Source organism: Podarcis pityusensis (assembly GCF_964106645.2).
Source record: "Podarcis pityusensis genome assembly, chromosome: 8".
Classification (NCBI taxonomy): domain Eukaryota; kingdom Metazoa; phylum Chordata; class Lepidosauria; order Squamata; family Lacertidae; genus Podarcis; species Podarcis pityusensis.
In genome coordinates this window covers 61,588,472-61,610,091 of record NC_138033.1, presented here as the reverse complement: position 1 = coordinate 61,610,091, position 21,620 = coordinate 61,588,472, and the positions used below count along the sequence as shown (strand labels likewise).

The 21,620-nt window shown below is 45.4% G+C and overlaps 1 protein-coding gene across 3 annotated transcripts in view; it reads left to right on the top strand.

Moving 5' to 3' along the window:
- LOC308482417 (neural-cadherin-like) overlaps positions 1–21,620 on the top strand; it is a 92,437-nt gene that overhangs the window by 45,324 nt on the left and 25,493 nt on the right. For all 3 annotated transcript variants that reach the window (XR_013989269.1, XM_081015488.1, XM_081015489.1), the window contains exons 10-23: positions 55–225; positions 1,077–1,249; positions 2,466–2,633; positions 3,232–3,481; positions 4,261–4,388; positions 5,309–5,495; positions 6,663–6,806; positions 7,426–7,709; positions 8,900–10,514; positions 13,516–13,609; positions 15,118–15,302; positions 16,974–17,203; positions 18,716–18,993; positions 19,635–19,849. Coding sequence is in view for 2 of the 3 variants with exons in the window: in XM_081015488.1 (XP_080871614.1) it covers positions 55–225; positions 1,077–1,249; positions 2,466–2,633; positions 3,232–3,481; positions 4,261–4,388; positions 5,309–5,495; positions 6,663–6,806; positions 7,426–7,709; positions 8,900–10,514; positions 13,516–13,609; positions 15,118–15,302; positions 16,974–17,203; positions 18,716–18,993; positions 19,635–19,849 (4,122 nt within the window). In the remaining variant the exon portion in view is untranslated. The remainder of the gene's footprint in view (positions 1–54; positions 226–1,076; positions 1,250–2,465; positions 2,634–3,231; positions 3,482–4,260; positions 4,389–5,308; positions 5,496–6,662; positions 6,807–7,425; positions 7,710–8,899; positions 10,515–13,515; positions 13,610–15,117; positions 15,303–16,973; positions 17,204–18,715; positions 18,994–19,634; positions 19,850–21,620) is intronic.

Sequence of the window (21,620 nt, the reverse complement as noted above, 5' to 3'; positions counted from 1 at the left end):
TCCTTGGTTAAATACACAGTATTGAATTATTTCTGCTTGTGGTCTTATTTTCAGGCATCTTGACAACACTTCAGATATTTGACCGGGAGAAGCAGCGAGAGCATCCTATTACTGTGACAGCCACGGACCAGGCGGCCGAGCCCCTCATTGGGATCTGCCAGATCAACGTTGTGGTCTCGGATGTGAATGACAATAGCCCCAGATTTGAAAACACTCATTATGAATGTAATTGCGAATCCTTGGATAGTGTTTCAGTTCCCCCGATTGCGAGCTTACCTGAGGTCTAAGATTTATTGTGTGTGTTTCTGGTTTGGTTTTCATATGTTCCCCCCACACCACCCCTGCTTCCTACAGATGAATTGTCACTTTTTCCTTTTTAGATTGGTTACATTACCGTTTATTTAATATCCTGCTTTTCAGCCATAAAGGCTCCTGAAGATAAGCAGCTACATACAGATGCAACAGTGCAAATACAAATGATACAAATTCAAAATATTTCAGAAGTTTTTTTTTTTTTTTTAAAAAACCCACAAATCCATCCATGTCCCTGCCTTAACAAAAATGTTAGAGAATACAATAATACTTAAGCAGAATTTTGGCCTTATAAGAGTCCCAGGTGTGTGTGTGGGGGGGGAAGCGGGGGGGGGGGGAGCTGGTGTCCCTGGATGGTTCCAGCAATGGCTCCCCTCTCTGCTTATTGCGATCTACATACTTAACTCAGGACTATTATATATAGGGAAACAATAGCAGAGCAGAATGCTCTTCTACAGGAATAGCAGGCCAATCCAAACCAGCCCTCCTAACCTCTGCTCTCCTCCTCCAGGGGAATGGTGCTGGTGTCTGCCCACTATTGTGTATCTCCTTCTTCTGCCCCCCAAACCTGTGGGCAGGCAAATGTGCCACTGAACATAAAAAACATAAGAAGACCCTGCAAGCAATAAAATCAGGGCACTTCTTCACCAGCTGCTTTTATTTTTCACGGAAAATCTGCAGAGTGTTGCCTGCAAATAGCGTTGAGCTCAGATGGCTTGTAGCATTGCTCTGCCCCACTGAGTTAATGAAATGCACTTTCCTAGACTTTCTGAGAGAAGACACGAGTGTTGGGACGAGCTTCCTCCGTGTTGCAGCCCATGACGACGACTACGGCTCCAACGCTTCCATCACGTATTCTGCAGCCGGTGGGAAAACGAAGTACTTCCAGGTCAATCCTGCTACAGGCTGGGTTTATGTTGACCAACCCTTGTTACAGGTACGTTGTGAGTTGCCTTTGGTCTGTGGCCAGATGTCAGCTGGCGGCATCTGCAGATTGGTAGCTGGAGCAAGATGCCAAACAGGGAGACATGCAGCACTGTGGGTCCCTTTCTCTCCTGGCATAAATTAGTGCCACCCTGATGGCTGCACTTCAGTTGAGAGGGGCTTCCTCCTCCCCCTCCTGCTGAATGAATTATTACTTTAACCATAAAGCCATTCACAGCTGTCATGTCAGACTGATAACTCTTCTTGTGCCTTGGTGGGAAAAGAAGCAATAAACAGTTTTGACAGGTCATATCCGGGAGAGTCGGTTTTTAAGTTTACCGTCATTCAAAACCTTCTGAAGTTCTGCAGCGAGGAATCTTAGGAACTTCTGTGAACGGAACGAAATTGTGCTTATGATTACTATGGTGACATACAGATTTAACAGTTGCAGGGTTCCCCCCCACCCTCAAAAAGTAGATTCTTTGGTAAGTAGAAGCTACAGGAGGCCCTAGCAGGCAATGCATGTTTGGTGGGTTGCCAGAAAACGATTGGAAAGACAATGTTCTACCCACAGGAAGCTCTGGAGTGCTTGTGAGGCTCTAAACAGACGATGGTGGTGGGTTTTGAATCTTTCTCCGCTACTGTAGGAGATTGACAGTTTTACTAAAAATGAAGTTGATTTTTCAGGGATGATACACGGAAGTTGTTTATCATTGAACTGGAGTACAGTGGTACCTCAGGTTAAGAACTTAATCGTTCTGGAGGTCTGTTCTTAACCTGAAACTGTTCTTAACCTGAGGATGGGTGAGGGAGTCTGTCATGGGGAGACTCTGAAGGGATAGTGAGAGGAGACTATAGAGACATACTGGGCCTCATATCTGAGGTTCTCAACCCATGTTACAAGCATTTACCTGGGAGGATATTCCATAAAACCATAGTGTTTATACTGTGCTTTGTGCAGAGAGAGAGAGAGAGAGAGAGAGAGAGAGAGAGAAATGCTATTTCCACCAAAGGTTTCAGGGGCGGGGGAAGCAACAGCTGCTTTTTCACGGGAAATAAGAAAAATTGAGGAGTACTTTGGCTCTGTCACTGGCGCTATTTGGAAGATGAAAGTTCTGAGCAGAAATAAAACATGATAACTGTGATACCGACAAAGCTGAATAGCTTCGATTTTTGTCTTTAAAAAGAATCACTCCCTCCTGAAGCAATCCTTTTCTTCCCTTGCCCAGAAATCCTTTATAACTCAACAAATCATAGCAATGGATGGAGGGAACAGGAGTAGCAAGGTTGAGCTTAGAGTTACCATCACCAGTGCAAAGAACCAGCCCCCTCAGTGGGAGAGGGACAGCTATGAAGTCGTCATTCCAGAGAATACAACAAGAGATACTTCCATTGTGGTAAGTTGGGTTTTCTTTTTTTAAAGGAAACAGTTGTGCAGTATTCTTGTAACTAGTATATTAAATTAGCACGCTGTAAAGAGTCAGTGCGGTGTAGTGGTTAGAGTGTTGGAAACCAGGCTTCAGATCCCCACTTGACCATGAAGCTCACTGGGTGACCTTAGGCCACTTAGCAACCTTTTGCCATTCAGAGCTGATGCTGCTGGGCTAGATGTACCATTTGTTTAACAGCAGAAAGGGGCATAGTATATTCCAGGGATGGGGAATCCCGCTGATGCTGTTTGACTGCAACTCCCATCTGCATGACCTGTGGTCAGGGATGATGGGAGTTGGCGTCCAACAACATCTGGAGGGCCACGCGTTCCTCTTCCTAGTAGAATATTATTTATGCTGGCCTGATTTAACATGCAAATAAGTGTCAAGTCACATTAGATGTGGTTAAAATCCACGGTGGGCTCTTTTAAGCTTTGTTTGCTTACGTTTCTTTGTATACAAAGAACTGCATGTGCTTCTGTAAGCATTTTAAATGTGTATCTTCTGAAAACGATCACTATCTGCTGAAGCAATCCTTTTCTTTCTCTGGTTTTGAATTGCGCAGACAATTAAAGCCACGTCTCCCCTTGGCGACCCACGTATCACATACAATCTTGAAGAGGGGCTGGTTCCGGAGACCAACATGCCAGTCCGATTCTACCTGACTCCCAACAGAGATGATGGTTCTGCATCCATCCTCATAGCTGAGCCTTTGGACTATGAAACCACCAAGTCCTTTTTGTTGAGGGTCCGGGCCCAGAATGTGGCCTCTGTGCCGCTTGCTGCATTCACCACCGTCTACGTTAATGTGACAGGTGGGTAATGTTCTGGTAACGGGGACAAAATGCCAATAGCATACCGCTTACTGAGCAGAGCCCCTTTCATTCCTGCTTCTGATTGCACTGTCCTAAATACAGGAACGTCACGTTGGGTGTGCTAGAAGATAGATTGCTGATGTAGACAGGTTTTGGTGGGTGCTTGCTAGCTGTGGAACTCCCTTCAGAAGACAGAACAAGTTCTGGTCATTTTTTCCAAAGTTGCGCTTTTTCTTTGGGTTGTCTTTCAACGAACAATGCTAAGTTGCCGTGATGCTCAGCTTCCATTCTCCTCAATATCTCACAGCTGGGTGTTGTGTAAGTAAACCCCAGGCTCATGCGCTCTCTGTAAACCCAACCCTCATGCCCTTCCCCACTTCGTCTTTCTCGACAAACCCTAGTTTGCGATCACATCTGTACAGGAAAACTGTTGTCAATGCAAAGCAGCACAGGCAGCAGCATTCAAACCACAGTTTCCAGCTCTTGTTTGCAGGCAAAACACAGTCTGGGTAAACCATACTTTGTCTGGTTCACATGTAACAGAAAACTCTGTTTTACTGTGAAAAAGGAAGTGGGGGAGGCTGTGGGTGCAGGGAAGATTTGCATAAGCCTATGGCACCTTCCCAGCCCTCCAAACCATTGGGCATAAGACCCTGGGTCTCAAGGCACTCTGGCTTGCAAGACCCCCTAGATAAAGCAATATAATTTTTAAAACCCCTTAAGCATGCAAATGGTTATATTACATGGGCTGACTGCTTGAATTCTAAATACGTTCTTAGATGTCAACGACAACGTCCCTTTCTTCACCTCCTCAATTTACGAAGCTTCTGTAACGGAAGGAACAGAGGTCGGGACTTTGGTTTTCCAAGTCTCTGCCACTGACCTCGACCTGGGCCAGAATGGTGAGGTAAGCCAGAACTTGCAAGATTCAGCATCAGACAACAGTGGAGTCTCTTTGCACAGGTTTTTTCAATGGGGAGCAACAGCCAAGCACAGCTCCCTGACAGGTGTAATTGTATCTGGGGGCGGGTGGGCCAGTTTATTTCCAGCTTTTGCATGGGCTCATCCATCTACATTTTCTATCCCTTTTCTGCATTAACCCATGATATCTTTTTTAATGGACTGAAGATTTATATTCTATACAAAATAAGTATCTAGTTATCATCTCAGTGTGTGAAATTCTAAACACACGTAATCCTAAAATACATTTTTTTTGGGGGGGGAGAGGGGAGTTTGGTACATTTCTAAAGCTGAGAAATGTATTACAGAATTTGGAGAATACTTACATTCCAAACTACATTCCTGTCCACATATTAGTCTTCAAGGTGCTAATTAGGTCCATTGGCATGAAAAATGCAGACTGAATGAAATTCTCTTTTGTCTGCCCCTGTATGAGACAGGCACGCATTGTGTTCACACATTATGTTTTCCTGTGTGCGCTCGAAACATCCTAGGTGTGCACCTAAAAATACAAAGTGTGAAATAGCTTTACAAGCCCATCACATCGAGCACTCGGAGACTAAAATGCAAAACTTGCCAGTGACAGTACTTTGATGGCTTATGGCTGCAGTGAGGGGTAGCTGATACCAGACTTGGTTCAAGACTGACTCATTGTGGTTGTATTGCTTGGTATTATTTCTCCTAAGAGCATAAGATGGTGCATTTATCTCCCCTTGCTTTTGAGGTCAAGTGCATGGAAACGCTTCGGCTAGGGTGTTTGTGTACATGTGCTCTGTCAGGTATATTTTGCTTACCCAGGACGTGTCCAACGTAGACAAAAATAATGCCTGATTTTCATTGTAGCCCTTCTCTCCCTCAACCTTTCAGATCACTTATTCTCTGCTACCTGACCGCAGCGGCGACTACACGTTCTTCCGCTTGGATTCGAAAACGGGTTCCATCTATACCGCCTCCGTGTTTGACAGGGAAAAGAAGGCGTCGTACCTCTTGGAAGTCAAGTCCACAGATGGCTCAGAATCAGCTCGCCCTGGAAAGCATGGCCAGCCAAATACCGGTGAGGTGTAGTGGTGGAAACACTTGTGGCATCCATTTTTCTTTTTGTTACACGTTTCTCCGAAATAGGTTTTGGCACTGAAGCAGCACCTCGGCTGCCCTGACTGATGGTCTTTGTCAGGAGAGAGATGGGGAGGAGAAATACAGTTTTGCTGGTTCTTCTTGCCCTGTCTGTGGCTTGTGGCACCACTGGACATGGTGTTCTTCTTTAACGACTCAAGGAGGTGGGAATTGGAGGTCCTGTACTATGGGGGCCCCACTCCTAGGGCGGCTGCCAGAAAGTAGGACAAGGAGATGGTTGCTTGGCTCCCTGGTTTTTGAGCCAACCCAACTTGAACAGGAAATAACTTAGTTATCTGTAAAGCTCTATAAGGCTTAGGCCCTGGCTATCTGTATTCTCCCATACAAACCTGCTTGGACTCTGATATTTCGGGGGAGGCCCTTCTCTTAGTCCTCTTCCCCCTCAGAGTGGGAGAAGGCCTTCTTGATGGCTGCTCCGACTTCCCTTCCTAGAGAAGCTAGACTGGCTCCATCATTCTCCTTCCGATGGCAAGTGACAACCGTTTATTCTAACAGGCTTTTTTTTGGAATTGACTGTTTTGAAAGGAGAGTCCTTTTAAATGGAGCTGTGCTGCTTTCATTATCTGAATTTTGATAGATTTCTTTTCCATTCTATTAGAGTTTAATTGCTTTTAAACAATCGCCATTTTATGTTTTTTAACTTTCTGGATTTATTCCATGTGGTTTTCATTTGAGTAAGCCGCCTTGAGTGCCCGGTCTGGGAGATAGGTTGGATATAAATAAATAATCAAATTAGAATATAATCACTGGTGAACTTAGCTGTTCTGAAGCAAAGGGCTAAAAACCCGCACTATCGACTTTCAGGATAGGAAAGCGATAACAAAACATTTACAGTTCCCGTATTAGGCACCCGTTATTCACATGTTATCTGCTTAAACAAATGGGATGTGACATTCATGTGATATCCGAGCACTTTTTTTTTTTGAGTAATGTTAGTATTTTAAATTGTCCACAACCCTAAGGCTCTGTTGCTGTATTGTCTGCACTATTCGTCTTCATTTAACGTGAGGCGAGACAGTTTCAGGAATTGCAGCTGACAGAAGTGGCACAGCTGAGTATTTTAATCTCTTGTTCCTCATCTCTCCAGACACCGCCTACGTGCGCATCTTTATCAGCGATGTCAACGACAACAAGCCCATATTCACCAAGAGTGTCTATGAAGTTAATGTGGAGGAAGACCAAGACGTGGGATCAACTGTCACCACCGTCAGCGCTAATGATGAAGACGAAGGTAAAAGCTTCGGGATTCCCAGTGGCGGCACCTGAAATATTAATGAGTTAATTTTTCCGGAGCGTCGGGACCGTCTTGTGGCAGCTCCAGGAAGGGGGAAACGGGTCTTTTATCTCTCAACATTTTGTTTTGAGCTTGACAGGTGCTGAGCACCTCCTTTACGAAGCCCCCGTGAGGCCTTGGGGCAAATAATTATTTACTTTAGGCACATTAAACAAAGTTAGGGCTGGGGAAGGATGACTTTGGGTTTGCCATATGGCAGTACGCGTCTCTGATACGGGAAAGAGAGCAAGGAAGCTGTGGGAACATCAGGCAGGGCCCCTGAGCTTCGATGCAGTGATTAGATCTACTTTTCCACAGTAAGCGATTTGCTTCTGAATGCTGCCCTTATGGCAGGGTACCTTCCAGATGTTGTTGGACTACAAGTCCCATCAACGCCTGCCAGTGTGCCCAATGGTCAGGCATGATGGGTGTTGCTGTTCACGAACATCCTGAGGGCAGCGCATTGGCTACCCCGCCTTACAGAATGTCAGGCAGAAAGGAGTGTTTCATCATTGTCTTCTTCATCACCGTGATCCTGGTTTTACAGAAAGCATATTTTCCATTTCCCCACTTTTAGGAACTAATGCAAAGTTAAGGTACCAGATAACAGCCGGGAATACCGGAGGAGCGTTTGATGTTGAACCAGAAACAGGAGTCGTCTTCATTGCGCAGTCACTAGATTACGAAGAAGCCCAGTTGTATGAACTCCACCTGTTGGCTTCTGATGGGAAATGGGAGGATTACGCCATTGTAATCATCAACGTTGTGAATAAAAACGACGAAGCTCCCGTTTTCTCTCTCAATGAATATTACGGAAGTGTGATTGAGGAACTGGATGGCCTTCCGGTCTTCGTTCTTCAGGTATATTGGGAATGGCCCATCCAAATAACAGTGAATGGTTACAGTGCACCAAGAGTTGGGGTCACACAGCCCCACTTAGTTGCTCATGTTCCAGGTGCGGAAGCCAGTGCCTTAATACCTGTGTATACCTGGCTTCAACTCTTCAGTTACTCCTCCCTGGAGTGCACAGGATGCCTAGTTGTGGTGCAGCAGTTCACAAATTGGGCTCAACCAAGAACCTCATGGTGCCTTATAGTTGTGTTTTCAATGCTGTTTGGTATCTTGACTTGATAGCTGCTTTGAAAATAAGTGGGATAAAAGCTTTTTTTAAAATAAAAACAAGTGAACTTTTATCTCGCCTACTTTCCAAGGAACTCAAGGTGGCTATCAAGTCAAAGTACCTAAACGATATTGAAAATACAAAACAATTCTCAAGGTAAGTCAATGATAAAAGCCACAAAAATAAACCAAAATCCTCTGTCCCCAGGGCTGGGAGTCCTGTGGGCTTGCAGATGTGGACCACCAGCTCCCATCAGCCCCAGGCAGCATGGCCAATGGGCAGGGGTAATGGAAGTTGTAGTCCAGCAACTTTGAGAGGGTCCAAGGTTCCCATCTCTGATACAAGGTGATGCATAGACCAGCCTGTGGTGGTGCTAGAAACTGCAACCCAAAAGTGATTCGTGGCTTTGCTGCTTGCTTAAAGTGGCTGCCTCTAGTAGTGAACCAGCCCTTAGTCGGCCTATTTGTTGGTGGCAACTTGGTTGGGGTTCTCAGCTGTGCACCTGGGGTTTCCAGTTTCCAGTACAGAAGGGTAGAATGATGGCCAATTTCTTCTTCTGCCAATGGATAAATCTGGACATTTGCACAGGTTGCACCTTAACAAACTGATTCCATTGATGTGCACGGATTCCATTCTTGCCAATTTCCTAAATCTAAAACTTGAATCAGGTTGTTTTGTGATGATAATGTGGCTCTGATTCTCACCTTCTTAGATATGCTGGTGCTTCACATGCAGTCTGAATGCCAGATGCTTATTTAGGATAATAGCTTCAGTTTGAAAGATGCTGCTGCCAGCATTTGATAAGGATACTGTTTGTTTTCAGCCTATACGTAGTACATCGTTTTTATTTGTTGTTCTGTGTTGATATATGGTGCTGAATTTATGATCTGTGTTTACTTGATCTATGCATCTTAAACTTTGTTCTCCATAGGTTGTAGCAAATGATCCTGATAGCATCTTGGATGGAGGTGATCTGAGATACTCCTTGCATGGACATGGGGCAGATGATGTATTTGCTATCGATGAGAACACAGGCAGCATTTATTCCCAGAAAATGTTAGACCGGGAAGAGCGAGCCCTTTGGAGATTTGTTGTGCTGGCAACAGATGAAGGAGGGGAAGGGCTTACTGGCTTTGCAGATGTGATTATAAACATCTGGGATATAAACGATAATGCCCCTGTGTTCACCTGCATGCCCAGTGATTGCAACGGGAGTGTCTTTGAAAGCTCACCTGAAGACACGTTCGTCATGGAGATGGCAGCTGTAGACTTGGATGACCCGAACGTGGGTCTCAATGCAATTTTGACATACCGTATAATTGAGAATGTGAAAAATGACTTGGATATGGACTTGTTCAAAATCAATCCCAGTACTGGCAACATCTATGTGGCGGAAGGGATGTTGGACAGAGAAAAGATGGGAAAATATTTCCTTACCGTTGAAGCAAAAGATGGTGGAGGACTGGCGGGGACAGGCACAGCAACCATCTGGGTTGCAGATGTAAACGATCATATCCCTAACTTCATGCAGGAAGTTTGGCATACTGTAATCCCCGAAACCATCGCCGTCAACTCAGAGGTTCTGGAAGTGTCGGCAACTGATGAAGACAGCGGGGAAAACGCTCACTTGACATTCAGCATTATTGGTGGGGATCCAGAACAGAAGTTTTACATTGAAAGCCACAAGGAAGGCCACCATGCTACCATCAGGCTGAAAAAGGCCTTGGATTATGAGCAAATCCACGAAAGGTGGTTCAACCTTACAATCAAGGTGGAAGACCTAGATTTCTCCAGCACTGCCTTTTGCTTGATCGAAGTAGAAGACCGTAACGACCACAAGCCGGTTTTCAGTTCTCAGTTTGTCCAGCTGAGCCCTTTCTTTGAAAACATACCTGTGGGAACCACCATAATCACCGTGACGGCCACGGACGAGGATTCTGGTTTGAATGGGGATACTGAATATTCCATCCAGGTGGATTCTGATCCAGCCGGACAATTTGCGATAGACCAGGATGGCCACGTGACCGTGGCCAAACCGCTGGATCGTGAGGTCATTCAGGAGTACCGTCTAATAATACAGGCTTCTGATCAAGGCCTACCTGCCCAAACAGGAAGTGTTACGGTATTGGTTGCCTTGCTGGATGTCAATGACAACGGGCCAAGGTTTGAGGCCCCATATATGCCTGTGGTCTGGGAAAATATGCCAGGGCCTCAGCTGGTTTCCATGAGCCCTGCGTCTCCTCTCCTTTGGGCTTTTGACCCAGACAGTGATGAGAATGGGCCACCTTTTATGTTTTTCTTGCCACCAGATTATCAGAATTCTTTGGATTTCTCTCTTACCGACAATGGAAATAATACTGCAACGATCACTGCTCTGAGGTCCTTTGACAGAGAGAAGCAGAAGCTGTTCCACCTCCCCATTATTATAACCGATAGTGGGAGCCCCCCTGTGAGTTCCACAAACATATTGACCATAACTATTGGTGACGAAAATGACAACAGCCATGAAGCTGGCCATAAAGTGATCTATGTTTATGTACACAGAGGTGGGTATCGCATAAACTATGGGCATATTTGTACAGATGTCTTGACATGCTTTAACTGTCATCTCCTCTCCTGTAGTCAGAGCAGCTTAAACAGAGAGCCAGTTTACACTAGGGCTGGTCAGAAATGACCACGAGGAATTCAGAAACGTTTTACCCAGCTTGAAATTTGCAGTTTGAATCCCCCCTCTTTTTCTTTTCAGAGAGGAGAACTCCTTTCAGTGGAGTGGAGAATCAGAGTTCCAACAGGATAAGTGGGCACCATTTTTATGTGCGTTTTTGGAAAATAAAAATGGCTTCCACAATGAAAAAGGACTTTGCCGCTCACTGGGACTGCCATTATAGCAGTTTGATCATATATGTGCAGGTCAAAGCTTGGTAGGCAATGGGTGGGGTGGGTAGGAATCGCGCTTCCTCCTCAACATAGGCTAATGGATGACATTTTAGCTGACTGTTCCAGACTATTAACCAGCCATGGAATGATTGGTCCAAACTAGCTGAATGACTGTGGCCAAATGAAAATTTCAACTTGTGGGTCATCCTTGCTAACAGCTTGTGAATGGGTGGCTGGATGGGGAGAATGAGAAAGATAAGTGACTGACTGAAACAGACTTATATCATGAAGGGTGAGAGATAGATGGGGAAATTGAAAATGTCCTGGTGGTGCAGATTTGAGTTGCAGCAAGCAAGCTGCTTCTCCTCACCACAGTAGGTACTATTAAAAGAGCAACTGGTTTTCAATGACTGTTTCTGACCTGGAAAGGGATTTTATGCCTCTTTCCATCTAAGGAAAGATTCTGTTAGTTGCAGCCATGATGCTTCTTCCTATAAATCCTAAACCGAAGAGATGGAAAACGTTCTGTACATGCTCAGTGTGAAATGGCAAAGATTTTATATATTTCATTTCTTTAAAAGGCCCTTTGCAGCAATTTGCAAGGCAGCATGCAAACCCCATGTGCGATCAGCTAAAGCAGGCACCCCCAAACTCGGCCCTCCAGATGTTTTGGGACTACAGTTACCATCATCCCTGACCACTGGCCCTGTTATGATGGGAGTTGTAGTCCCAAAACATCTGGAGGGCCGAGTTTGGGGATGCCTGAGCTAAAGGGTGGAGCAGGGGAGTAACACTCCAAATGCTTACTTCATTTTTTTAAAAAGTGAACATTGTGTCGATGGCAAAGATCTGCAGCATGTCTGTTCAGAAACAAATGCAGTTCAATTCAAATGGGCTTCCTCCCAAGCAGGCAAGGTGATTCAGAATAACGAAATAATGTCACCCTGCATGCATTTGATATTGCAAAGTAATTTGTGCAGTCTGCAGGCAGAAGCGGTTGTCCTGGACGCAGGTTACATAGAACTGCCTCCTCCTGTGTTGCCTAGGCAATCAGACAAAGCAAGCTGCTAGCTTTCATATTACTTTTGTCCTCATTAGCCAGTTCCCTCAGGCAAGGACTCTTCCGTGCCCTTTCCCCCACTTTTTTTTTTTTTGCTGATTAGAACCAGCGAAACAGCAGGGGATTTCCTAAACAACATGGAATCAAGTTTGGCAAATCCATAGGAATGCTTTCCCTCGAATTAGAATCTCTGGGGTTGTATCCAGTGCTAACTTCTACTCTTGAGTTTCCCCATTGAAATTAATGGCCACAACTCATTTAGGCCTGTTAACGCCACTTTAAAACAGGAACAAGCTTCTAGCGCTTATGGTTATGCAGTCTTGTGTTCTGGTCTGGTGCCAGATCCCGCAGAGAAAGAGGCAAGTGAGCAACTTGCTGAGAGGCAGGTTGGGAGGGAAAATGGGGCCTTTTAAGCCTCTTGTCTCCATATGCCCCTCCTCCAGGCTCCACCCCCTTGCGGAGAACTACAGAGCTTTAAAGGGCCAACCCTCTGTCCTGAAGACAGGTGCTCCTCCTCCATCCCATTGCCCCCCTCCTGGTATGCTCCCTGCCCTGCCAGGCTGGTGACTTGGGCTGGGAGGCATCTGGTTCTTTGTACTTAGCGGGAGGTTTCTGTGAGGGTCCAGGCACTAGGCCCTGGCAGTTTGAGTGGTTCCTGCCCAGCTGCTTCAGGCGCACTTGTATCCCTATATTATGCAGTCAGCTCTGAGCCCTGCTCCCCTTCTGTTGTCCATGCAGCCTCTGACTTTGTGTTTGGATCTTCTTTCTTCCTTGGCGATCACTCTTAGCTGAGTAAGATTGTCTTTCCATAAACATGATTTTAACAGTTGAGTCCGTAAGTGACTGTGAAGACCAATTCTGGATCCACATGTCTTTCCACAGTGGGGACATAGGTTTCCAGGCGGGAGTTGATCACGGTCTGGGTCACTGCTAGATTCAAGGGCCATGAAGTGCAGATGAATGGAAAAGGTTGTGTGGCAGTGGCTGGTCAAATCTCAGAGATGGGGAGAATGAGGTGTATAGTAAAAATACAAATTGGGATTTTGCTGAACTGGACCAAGTTGCTATCTACTCCAGCTAGCAGCTCCTCTCCTTGAATTTGGGCTGAGTCTTCCCCTGCTCCTGTTCCCAGAAAGCCTTTTAAACTGGAGAAAGCAGGGACTGAACCTGGGATGATACGCAGAGCCGTTGCTATAGAGCTACACTCTTCATTGTTGCTTTACTTCCGCTAGTTGCATTTGAGGGATAAAACCCACAAATGCAGATGTTCTCTCTCTCTTTTTGCAATATATTCAAGCACTAGAAATCAGCTTTATCTGGGGAAGAGTTTTTAGTTAGCTCTGCACGGAAATCTTATTTTATTTAATTTAAGACCAGAGCATGCCCAATCCTATATATGCAGTATTTGTGGACGAGCTTCCCAGCTGCACTTACATGAAAGATCAGAGTACTTGCTATTGCATTACTTGAAACGTCTTGGATCATAACCTTTGTGAAAGCCAAGCAGCAATAAAAGTGACAAATGCAGCAATAAATGCTCTGGAATATCAAGCTCCTCGGAAAAAAAGGGGGGGAAATTAATGCAGATTTATTATAATTTATCTCAACAGGAAAATGGTCGACAACGGTGCTTGGGGAAGTGTTTGCACCCGACCAGGATGACTGGGACAATAAAACATTTGTCTCTGAAGGAAAAATGCACAAGTGAGGATTGTATTTGTGTCAAGCAGAGCAATATTTAATATTTATGCTTCTGTAATTATTTTCTTACGTTTTGTTATGTGTGCTTTGTATATATAAAGCCTAGATTATTGCTTGGTACGGAGATGGCAATCTATTAAACTTGCACTTGCCATTTATTGCGGGTTACAATTGGGACAATCTGTCGTGTCACTGATGCAGCCGCATTTGCGCCATGAAATGCTGAGACCCCCTTTACCAAAGGTGTGAAGCAGGGTTAATGCAGGGCACCGTATGTATAGCATCCCAGCATTTTGCACGGCAGTTGTGTGTCCCCCCCACATCAAGGTTGGCAGAAGTGTGAATACAAAATAAAAAAATTCCTTCCAGTAGCACCTTAGAGACCAACTAAGTTTGTTATTGGTATGAACTTTCGTGTGCATGCACACTTCTTCAGATACCGGCACACAAAAGCTCATACCAATAACAAACTTAGTTGGTCTCTAAGGTGCTACTGGAAGGAATTTTTTTATTTTGTTTTGACTGCGGCAGACCAACACAGCTGCCTACCTGTAACTAGAAGTGTGAATGACAAATGTGCATCCTTCAACACTCAAATAATACATGCTTTGTGGAGCCACACCCATCAGTGATCCCAATGAATGTCCTTGAGTGTTTAAGAAGGCATGTTGGCCCTCTGCCGGAAGCCAGGTCTGACATCAGCAGGGCATCGGCTGAGGACCACCTCCCAGCAAAAGGCCTGTTGCCAGCCCCTGGAAGCCTTGTGGGTGCTATTCCGTCTCCTGGCTCTTGCCTGCCGTCTCTGAATTTGCAAATGCTTACCCCTTCTTGGCCAGGGACGGGGTCCCTCGGAGCAACTTGCCAGTGGACGAAAGTAGGAAGAGCAAGGAACGTAAATGTTACCTTTGTAAGGGGCCCAGTTTCTGTATACACTCTCAACTCTCTCTCCTGCCCCCAGTCCTTCATTCAGGGAAACGAGAGGCATTATCAGAATTCAAGGACAAATTCCAGTCAGGCAAAAACTCAAGGAAGGGTGCAAAGCAAGGGTTAGTGAGGGGTGTAGTGTAGGGAGAACCTGAAGGGCCAGAAAGAGAGACATGGACTCCTGCGGTTTCCCAGTCTTCCCCTGGGCAGTGGAGATGTAGATGTTACGTAATTTGGGTATGTGGATGATACGTTAATGTAAGTAAAATCTACAGTGAGGAAGTAGAGCTTCTCCCCCATCCAGTTGCCTTTGCAGGAATAATCCTTGACAAGAAGACATTTAGATCAGAATTGGTCACTGCTTAGCCACAGAGAGTATACGGAAGCAAAATCAGGTGCAGGGAGGCTCACCTTCCACTTAAATCTCCCTGTGTTAACAAGAACCAGAGAACGCAGCTAAATAAATGCCCCTAGAATGTTTAAATAAACTTGGCCTGGGTGAAAATGGTGCCCCTGGAGAATGAAGCGTGTTGCCCATGAGACATTTTACTGATTGCAGAGCATGAGTGTGTGTTTTGTGGTTCAAGATCTTTCAGGTTGAATCAAAGGACTGGCTCTCTGCTTATGGTGGATAATGCTCCTCAGGGAACGTACGAGTTTAAAATCAGAGTGTCAGATGGAATCTGGCCTGACGTTCTAGCAACTGTGCAGATACATGTCAAAGAGATAGAAAACGAAGCCATTCGGAACTCGGCGACCGTACGCCTGGCAGGTTAGTTTTGTTTCGTCGGCTGAGTTTTGATTCCCATCGTGCGTAGAAACATCTCGCCTGTTACTGATCTCAGGGGGCTGAATTCTATTGGCAGAACAGCCTAGTCTGCTGGTGGTTTTTTGTTTTTTTAAAATTGAGACATAGGTTTAAGGAAGCTGCGTTGTGCCAACCAGGGTAAGGGACCTTATTTAGATAGACAGAAAAACCCATATTTCCTCCTGGGGTCACATACCAGGGGTGGGCAGGGTGCGAGGTGAAGCAACAAATGTCACTTTTTTGCCTTTGCACAGTAGACTATTTGCTACAAGCACTCACTCACCCCTCTGTCCTCCATCCAGGCCAGGAGAAAAGGCCAAGGAGGGAGGGTTGGCAAGGGGTGTGGCCTAGGGAGAGGGACGTGGCTGGGGAGAGTCCCGAGAGCCAGGTAGAGAGACCTAGAGGGCCGTATTTGGTTTCTGGGGGGCCTGAGGTTCCCCATTTAGGGGCTCTCCATCAATATTTCCCAGCCCTAACTGGAGAGGTCATTGGAGATTGGACCTGAGACTTTCCTATGCATCTGCCCCAGAGCTGTGGGTCCTCACCAAAGATTCCCTTCAGCCGTCTGCTTTCTCTTTACCTAATGTGGCTTTTTTTTGGTGGTAGTTTTGTATAATTTGTAATAATTGAGTTAAAAATAACACAACTTACTGAACAACATGTGCACAGGAATTTGTTGTGAACCACTTCACAAGAGTACTATCAGGAAGCCATTTCCCCCCCATTCTTTGTTGTTTTAACAGGTCTGTGATCGTATAATGTATGAAAGAAAGGCAACTAGCGGGAAGAGCTATTTCGGCAAAGAGAGAGAGAGAGCTTACTTATGTGTTGAGTCACTGGCATTTCCAGGAATGGCTAGGAGAGACTCTAGTATGAAACCCCCAGAGAGCTGCTGCCAGTTAGTGTATGCAGTACTAAGCTAGGTGGTCTGACTCAGTATAAGGCAGCTTCCTATGTTCCTAGATGTGAAATGGACCTTAGCCAGGTTGCAGTGGAAGCCAGTGAGAGAGCCAGTATGGTGTAATGGTTAGAGCGTTGGGCAAGGAGAGCCTGGTTCAAATCTCCAGGTTGACCCTTTAACCCAGGGGTCAGCAAACCTTTTCAGCAGGGGGCTGGTCCACTGTCCCTCAGACCTGGGGGGGGGGGGGGGCTGGACTATATTTTGAAGGGAAAAAATGAACAAATTCCTATGCCCCACAAATAACCCAGAGATGCATTTTAAATAAAAGGACACATTCTACTCATGTAAAAACACGCTGATTCCCGGACCGTCTGTGGGCCGAATTTAGAAGGTGATTGGGCCGGATCTGGCCCCCGGGCCTTAGTTTGCCCACCCATGCTCTAACCTGTAAGGATAAAATGGGGCTTGGAGGAACCATGTACGTTGCCACGAGTTCCTTGGGAAAAGCGAAGGAAGTGTAAAAATAGCTTTAAATATAGTTGTTTTTATGATATATTTTTATTCTTTTATTGTCCCGTTTTCTGAGGATTGTGTGCACTGTTTAGAAATGGAAACAGGTGTGTGTGTGTGTGTGTGTGTCTCAAATAAACATATATGAAGTAGTTAACTGCATGTCCTGAGACTCTTAGACCGATAAGCTGGTTTTGTTTTTAAACCACCCATCTCCATATCAGACATGACTGCAGAAGAGTTCATAAGGAAGGATGAGCCTGAGGAGAGCAGGCACGACAAGTTTAAGGATCTTCTGGCAGGCATCTTCTCTGTCCGCCTTGAGGACATCGTGGTTTTCAGCGTGACAAATATAGACGGGAGACAGACTGACGTGAGATTTGTGGTTCAAAATGGCTCCTCCTATTACAGGCCAGAGAAACTGCTGGGACAGGTTGCTGCCTTCAAAAGCAAGGTGAGGCTGCAACCCGTCTGCCGTCTGGGCTGATGTGATGTTGGCTGACGTGCAAGTCCTTTCAGGGCGCAAGACAGAATCCCATTGACTCCAGAGGAAATGTATCGCAACCCAGTGGACTGTCACGGGGCGAAAGGCTTGTCGATGGAGCAAACATATTTTTTAGAGTGGGAAGCTGCCTTGTTCCAGCTCAGACGATTAGTCCATGTAGGGATTGGAAGCTTACAGCCCTCCAGACATTGCTAGAGAACAGCTCCCAACACCCCTGGCCACTGGCCATGCTGGCTGGGGTTGATGGGAGTGGAGATGCCAGGGATTGAATCCAGGGCTTTTCTGCATGTGCTCTACTACAACTGTGTTCTTTCCAAAAGTTACATGGAAGATGGAAGCAGCTTGTTTTTTTGCTGCTCTGGAGGGGAGACATCTGGTATGGAAGCTAAGACCCTACCTGCCCGCAGTCTGCCTCACCAGAGTGGTGCATGCCCTGGTTATCACTTGGACTACTGCAGTGTGGGGCTTTGAAGGTGACCTGGAAACTACAACTTATCCAGAATGTGGCAGCTAAACTGGTGACTGGGACCACATAACACCTGTCTTGAAAGACCTACATTGGCTCCCAGTATGTTTCCGAGCGCACTTCAAAGTGTTGGTGTTGACCTTTAAAGCCCGAAACGGCCTCGGCCACCCTCCACCCTCATTATTCTGCCCGGACACTGTGGTCCAGCGCCGAGGGCCTTCTGGTGGTTCCCTCGCTGCGAGAAGTAAGATTACAGGGAACCAGGCAGAGGGCCTTCTCGGTAGTGGCGCCCGCCCTGTGGAATGCCCTCCCACCAGATGTCAAGGAAATAAACAACTATCTGATTTTTAGAAGGCAACCCTGTTTAGGGAAGTTTTTATTGTTTGATGTTTTATTGTGTTTTTAATATTCTGTTGGGAGTTGCCCAGAGCTGCTGGGGAAACCCAGCCAGATGGTATAAATATTATTATTATTATTATTATTATTATTATTATTATTACCATTAGATTCTTTTTTTAAAAAAACTTTATTCCAAAACCGAAAAAGAATTATAAACATCAAATTCAAAATCCATATTCATTTTGTAACATAAGCCTATTACATAGTTGACTAAATTAAAATATGTCATTAGATTCAAATTGCAAGAAAGGAGATTCTGACTAAACCTTAGGAAGAACTTTCTCACTGTAAGAGCCATTAGGCAGTGGAATACACTCCCCCCGGAAGATGGCAGATTTTCCTTCACTGGAGGTTTTAAAGCAGGGGTCAGGTGACCATCTGCCAGGGCTTCTTTAGCTGCATTTCCTTCTCTGCAGGGCATTGGGTGGATGGGCCCCTTCCAGCTCTACAAATCTACGATTCTTAAGTGTTGCAATCAGAACGATGAGGACATGTGTTCAGTGACCACAAAAGTTTATGTTGTAGACGCAGAAAATGACTGGGAGGATTGGGAAGCCCTTTTTGCTAAGCAGTGTGACGGCTGTTTGTCCCTTTAGATCCAGCTGGCTTTAGGAGTGAACGTTTCTCAGGTTGATGTGGATGAATGCCACAGGACAGACTGCAGCGGCAGCAGCGGGTGCGTGAACTACATCACGGTGAGTGACATCCCCACAGTGATGGACACCGGAAGTGTGTCACTTGTCTCCATAACAACCAGCGTCAGCGCCGTCTGCACCTGTGCAGCTAGAGAGAGAGTCCACCGGTCATGTAGCTCGTACTCTCACAACCCCTGTTTCAATGGAGGAACTTGCATTGACATGCTGAATGGTTACAGGTGAGAAAAGACTCTGTTTCGCACATTCCCCATCCCTCTTGTTTTCCTCTTGTAAGAAGTCAAGCTATAAAACTACTGTGTTAAAAAGGGAGGGGGGAATGTATGGACCTTTTAAGAGGTCCTTGTTTTCTTTTCTTTCTTTCTTTCTTTCTTTCTTTCTTTAACTTTATTGAACATTTTTAAAACAATTGCCTAACGACATAAAGTCTTGCCTTCCGAGACAAATGCATGTATGTGATGTTCAGTCTTGTATGCAGTCCATCCACATGGCATCAGAACAAAGCTGGGGAACCTTTTACATTTCAGATTAAGCTCACACCCACAGGGTATACTTAAATCTAAAGTGCTAAGATAATTTCTCCATAGTGGCTGCTGTGACTGAGACGGAAGGGAAATTACTGTATTATTGTTAATAAATTATATAAAATGATACAAAGCCTTGTTCTTTAAGCCTTCAGGCCTCTCTGCCCTCCTTCCCTCTCTCCTTCCTCTGTTGTCTTCCTTGTGTCTGTTTTTAGATTGTAAGTCCCTCGGGGCAGGGACCTGCCTCGTCATTCTTTGCAAAGTGCCGTGTACGTGTGAATAGTAATAATGAATGCTTTATAAATAAAAGTTTACTCTTTTGCTTTTGTTTGTTTCAGGTGCCATTGTTCTGCTTCATTTCATGGACCAGATTGCCAGCAGACAAAGCACAGTTTCCATGGAAATGGCTATGCCTGGTTCCGCCCCATCAGACCTTGCTTTGAGAGCTCCCTCTCCCTCGAGTTTATTACCGATGTTCCAGATGGGCTTTTGCTATACAATGGCCCCCTGTCAGATTCGGGACCTGGGAACTCAGAAAACTTCATTGCAATAGGTATTTGCATTTGATTGGTGGAACCTCACATTGCCCACAGAAACACACAATTACAGGGGTTGCGGGGAGATCATCGCAACAATCCCAAGTGATGTTGCTCATCTGTTTATCACAGCTATTTAGTTCATTCAGACAGGCAGGTTGTATGATGGTAAGCTGTCAAGATTTTTTTTTATTTATTAACTACATTTATATAGGTAAAGGTAAAGGGACCCCTGACTATTAGGTCCAGTCGCAGACGACTCTGGGGTTGCGGCACTCATTTCGCTTTATTGGCCGAGGGAGCCAGCATACAGCTTCCGGGTCATGTGGCCAGCAGGACTAAGCCGCTTCTGGTGAACCAGAGCAGTGCATGGAAACACCGTTTACCTTCCCGCCGGAGCGGTACCTATTTATCTACTTGCACTTTTGTGTTTTCGAACAGCTAGGTTGGCAGGAGCACGGACCGAGCAACGGGAGCTCACCCCGTTGCAGGGATTTGAACCGCCCACCTTCTGATCGGCAAGCCCTAGGCTCTGTGGTTTAACCCACAGCGCCACCCGCGTCCTATTACATTTATATAGGCTGCCCAATAATATATATTTCCCTGGAGAGGAGGACAGATTCCTACATTGTGTGCCTGCCCCACTTTCCTTACCTTACTACATGTTCCTGGCCAAAAATGGTGTCTGCTTAAAAAAGCAGGGAAAGTTGAACAGAGGAAGGCACCTTTCCACAATTTTGTATGCATCTCCACCCCTGCTGTCCCCAGCAGGAGCACAATTTCCCCCCCTGCTTCTTTGCCAACACGCCCACGCAAACACATGTGGAATTTGCAGCTCTTCTAGCAAAATACATGCCCATAACAAACTAATATAAAAAGAGGGTGCAATTCTTTGCCGTCTGGGAGATTATTTAAGGTATTTAAGGACAGGTGTTTTACTTGATAATGATGAAGTGTTGCTAGGCAGTATCTTGGATTGTTTTTGAAGAGCTGAACCACATTTAAATCCCCCACAGACAAAATAGTATAAAAATGCACATTTGTTAGCCATGAATGTTGTATACAGTGATACCTTGGTACTTGAATGACTTGGCTTCCGAACAAATCGGCTCCTGAACGCTACAAACCTGGAAGTAAGTGTTCCAGTTTGTGAACTTTTTTTGGAAGCCGAACGTCCAACGTGGCTTCCAATTGAGTGCAGTAAGCTCCGGCAGCCAGTCGGAAGCTGTGCCTTGATTTTCGAGAACCAAGGTACTGCTGTACTGTGCCATAGAAGCAGGCATGGATGGAAGAGTCCAGTGCCAGTCCATGTCATATTTCCATATGTTCCAGGTCTATTCTCTCCTCTTTCTACACTTTTCTGTGATTTTTTTTTTGAACGGCAGAAAACAATCTCTTTTTTGTTACGCGTCTTACCCTAAAACACACATTTTAATTTGAAATGCACATTTGTACACATTTTAAGCTAAAATAGGGATTTTATATGCCTTTGGGTACCTTTTTATTGCAAAAGGCAGTCCCAGCACCACAATGCTGCTTGTTGACATTAAACCTTAGCTTATTTTAACTATGGTTTACTGGGACATGTGAGCCAGGCCACTGTTCCTTTGGTATGAGATACAGATTTTTGGGGGGTGGGGTGGCGTGACAAATCTGTACTTGTTTAGCACATGCACTTTAGCAGGGATGCTTATGTTCCCTAATGGTACGCCAGTCCTTTAAAAAAAGACAATGGTTGCATTTGCACATCATGGCAAACCATAGTGAATGGTTTGCTGTTAATGTGCA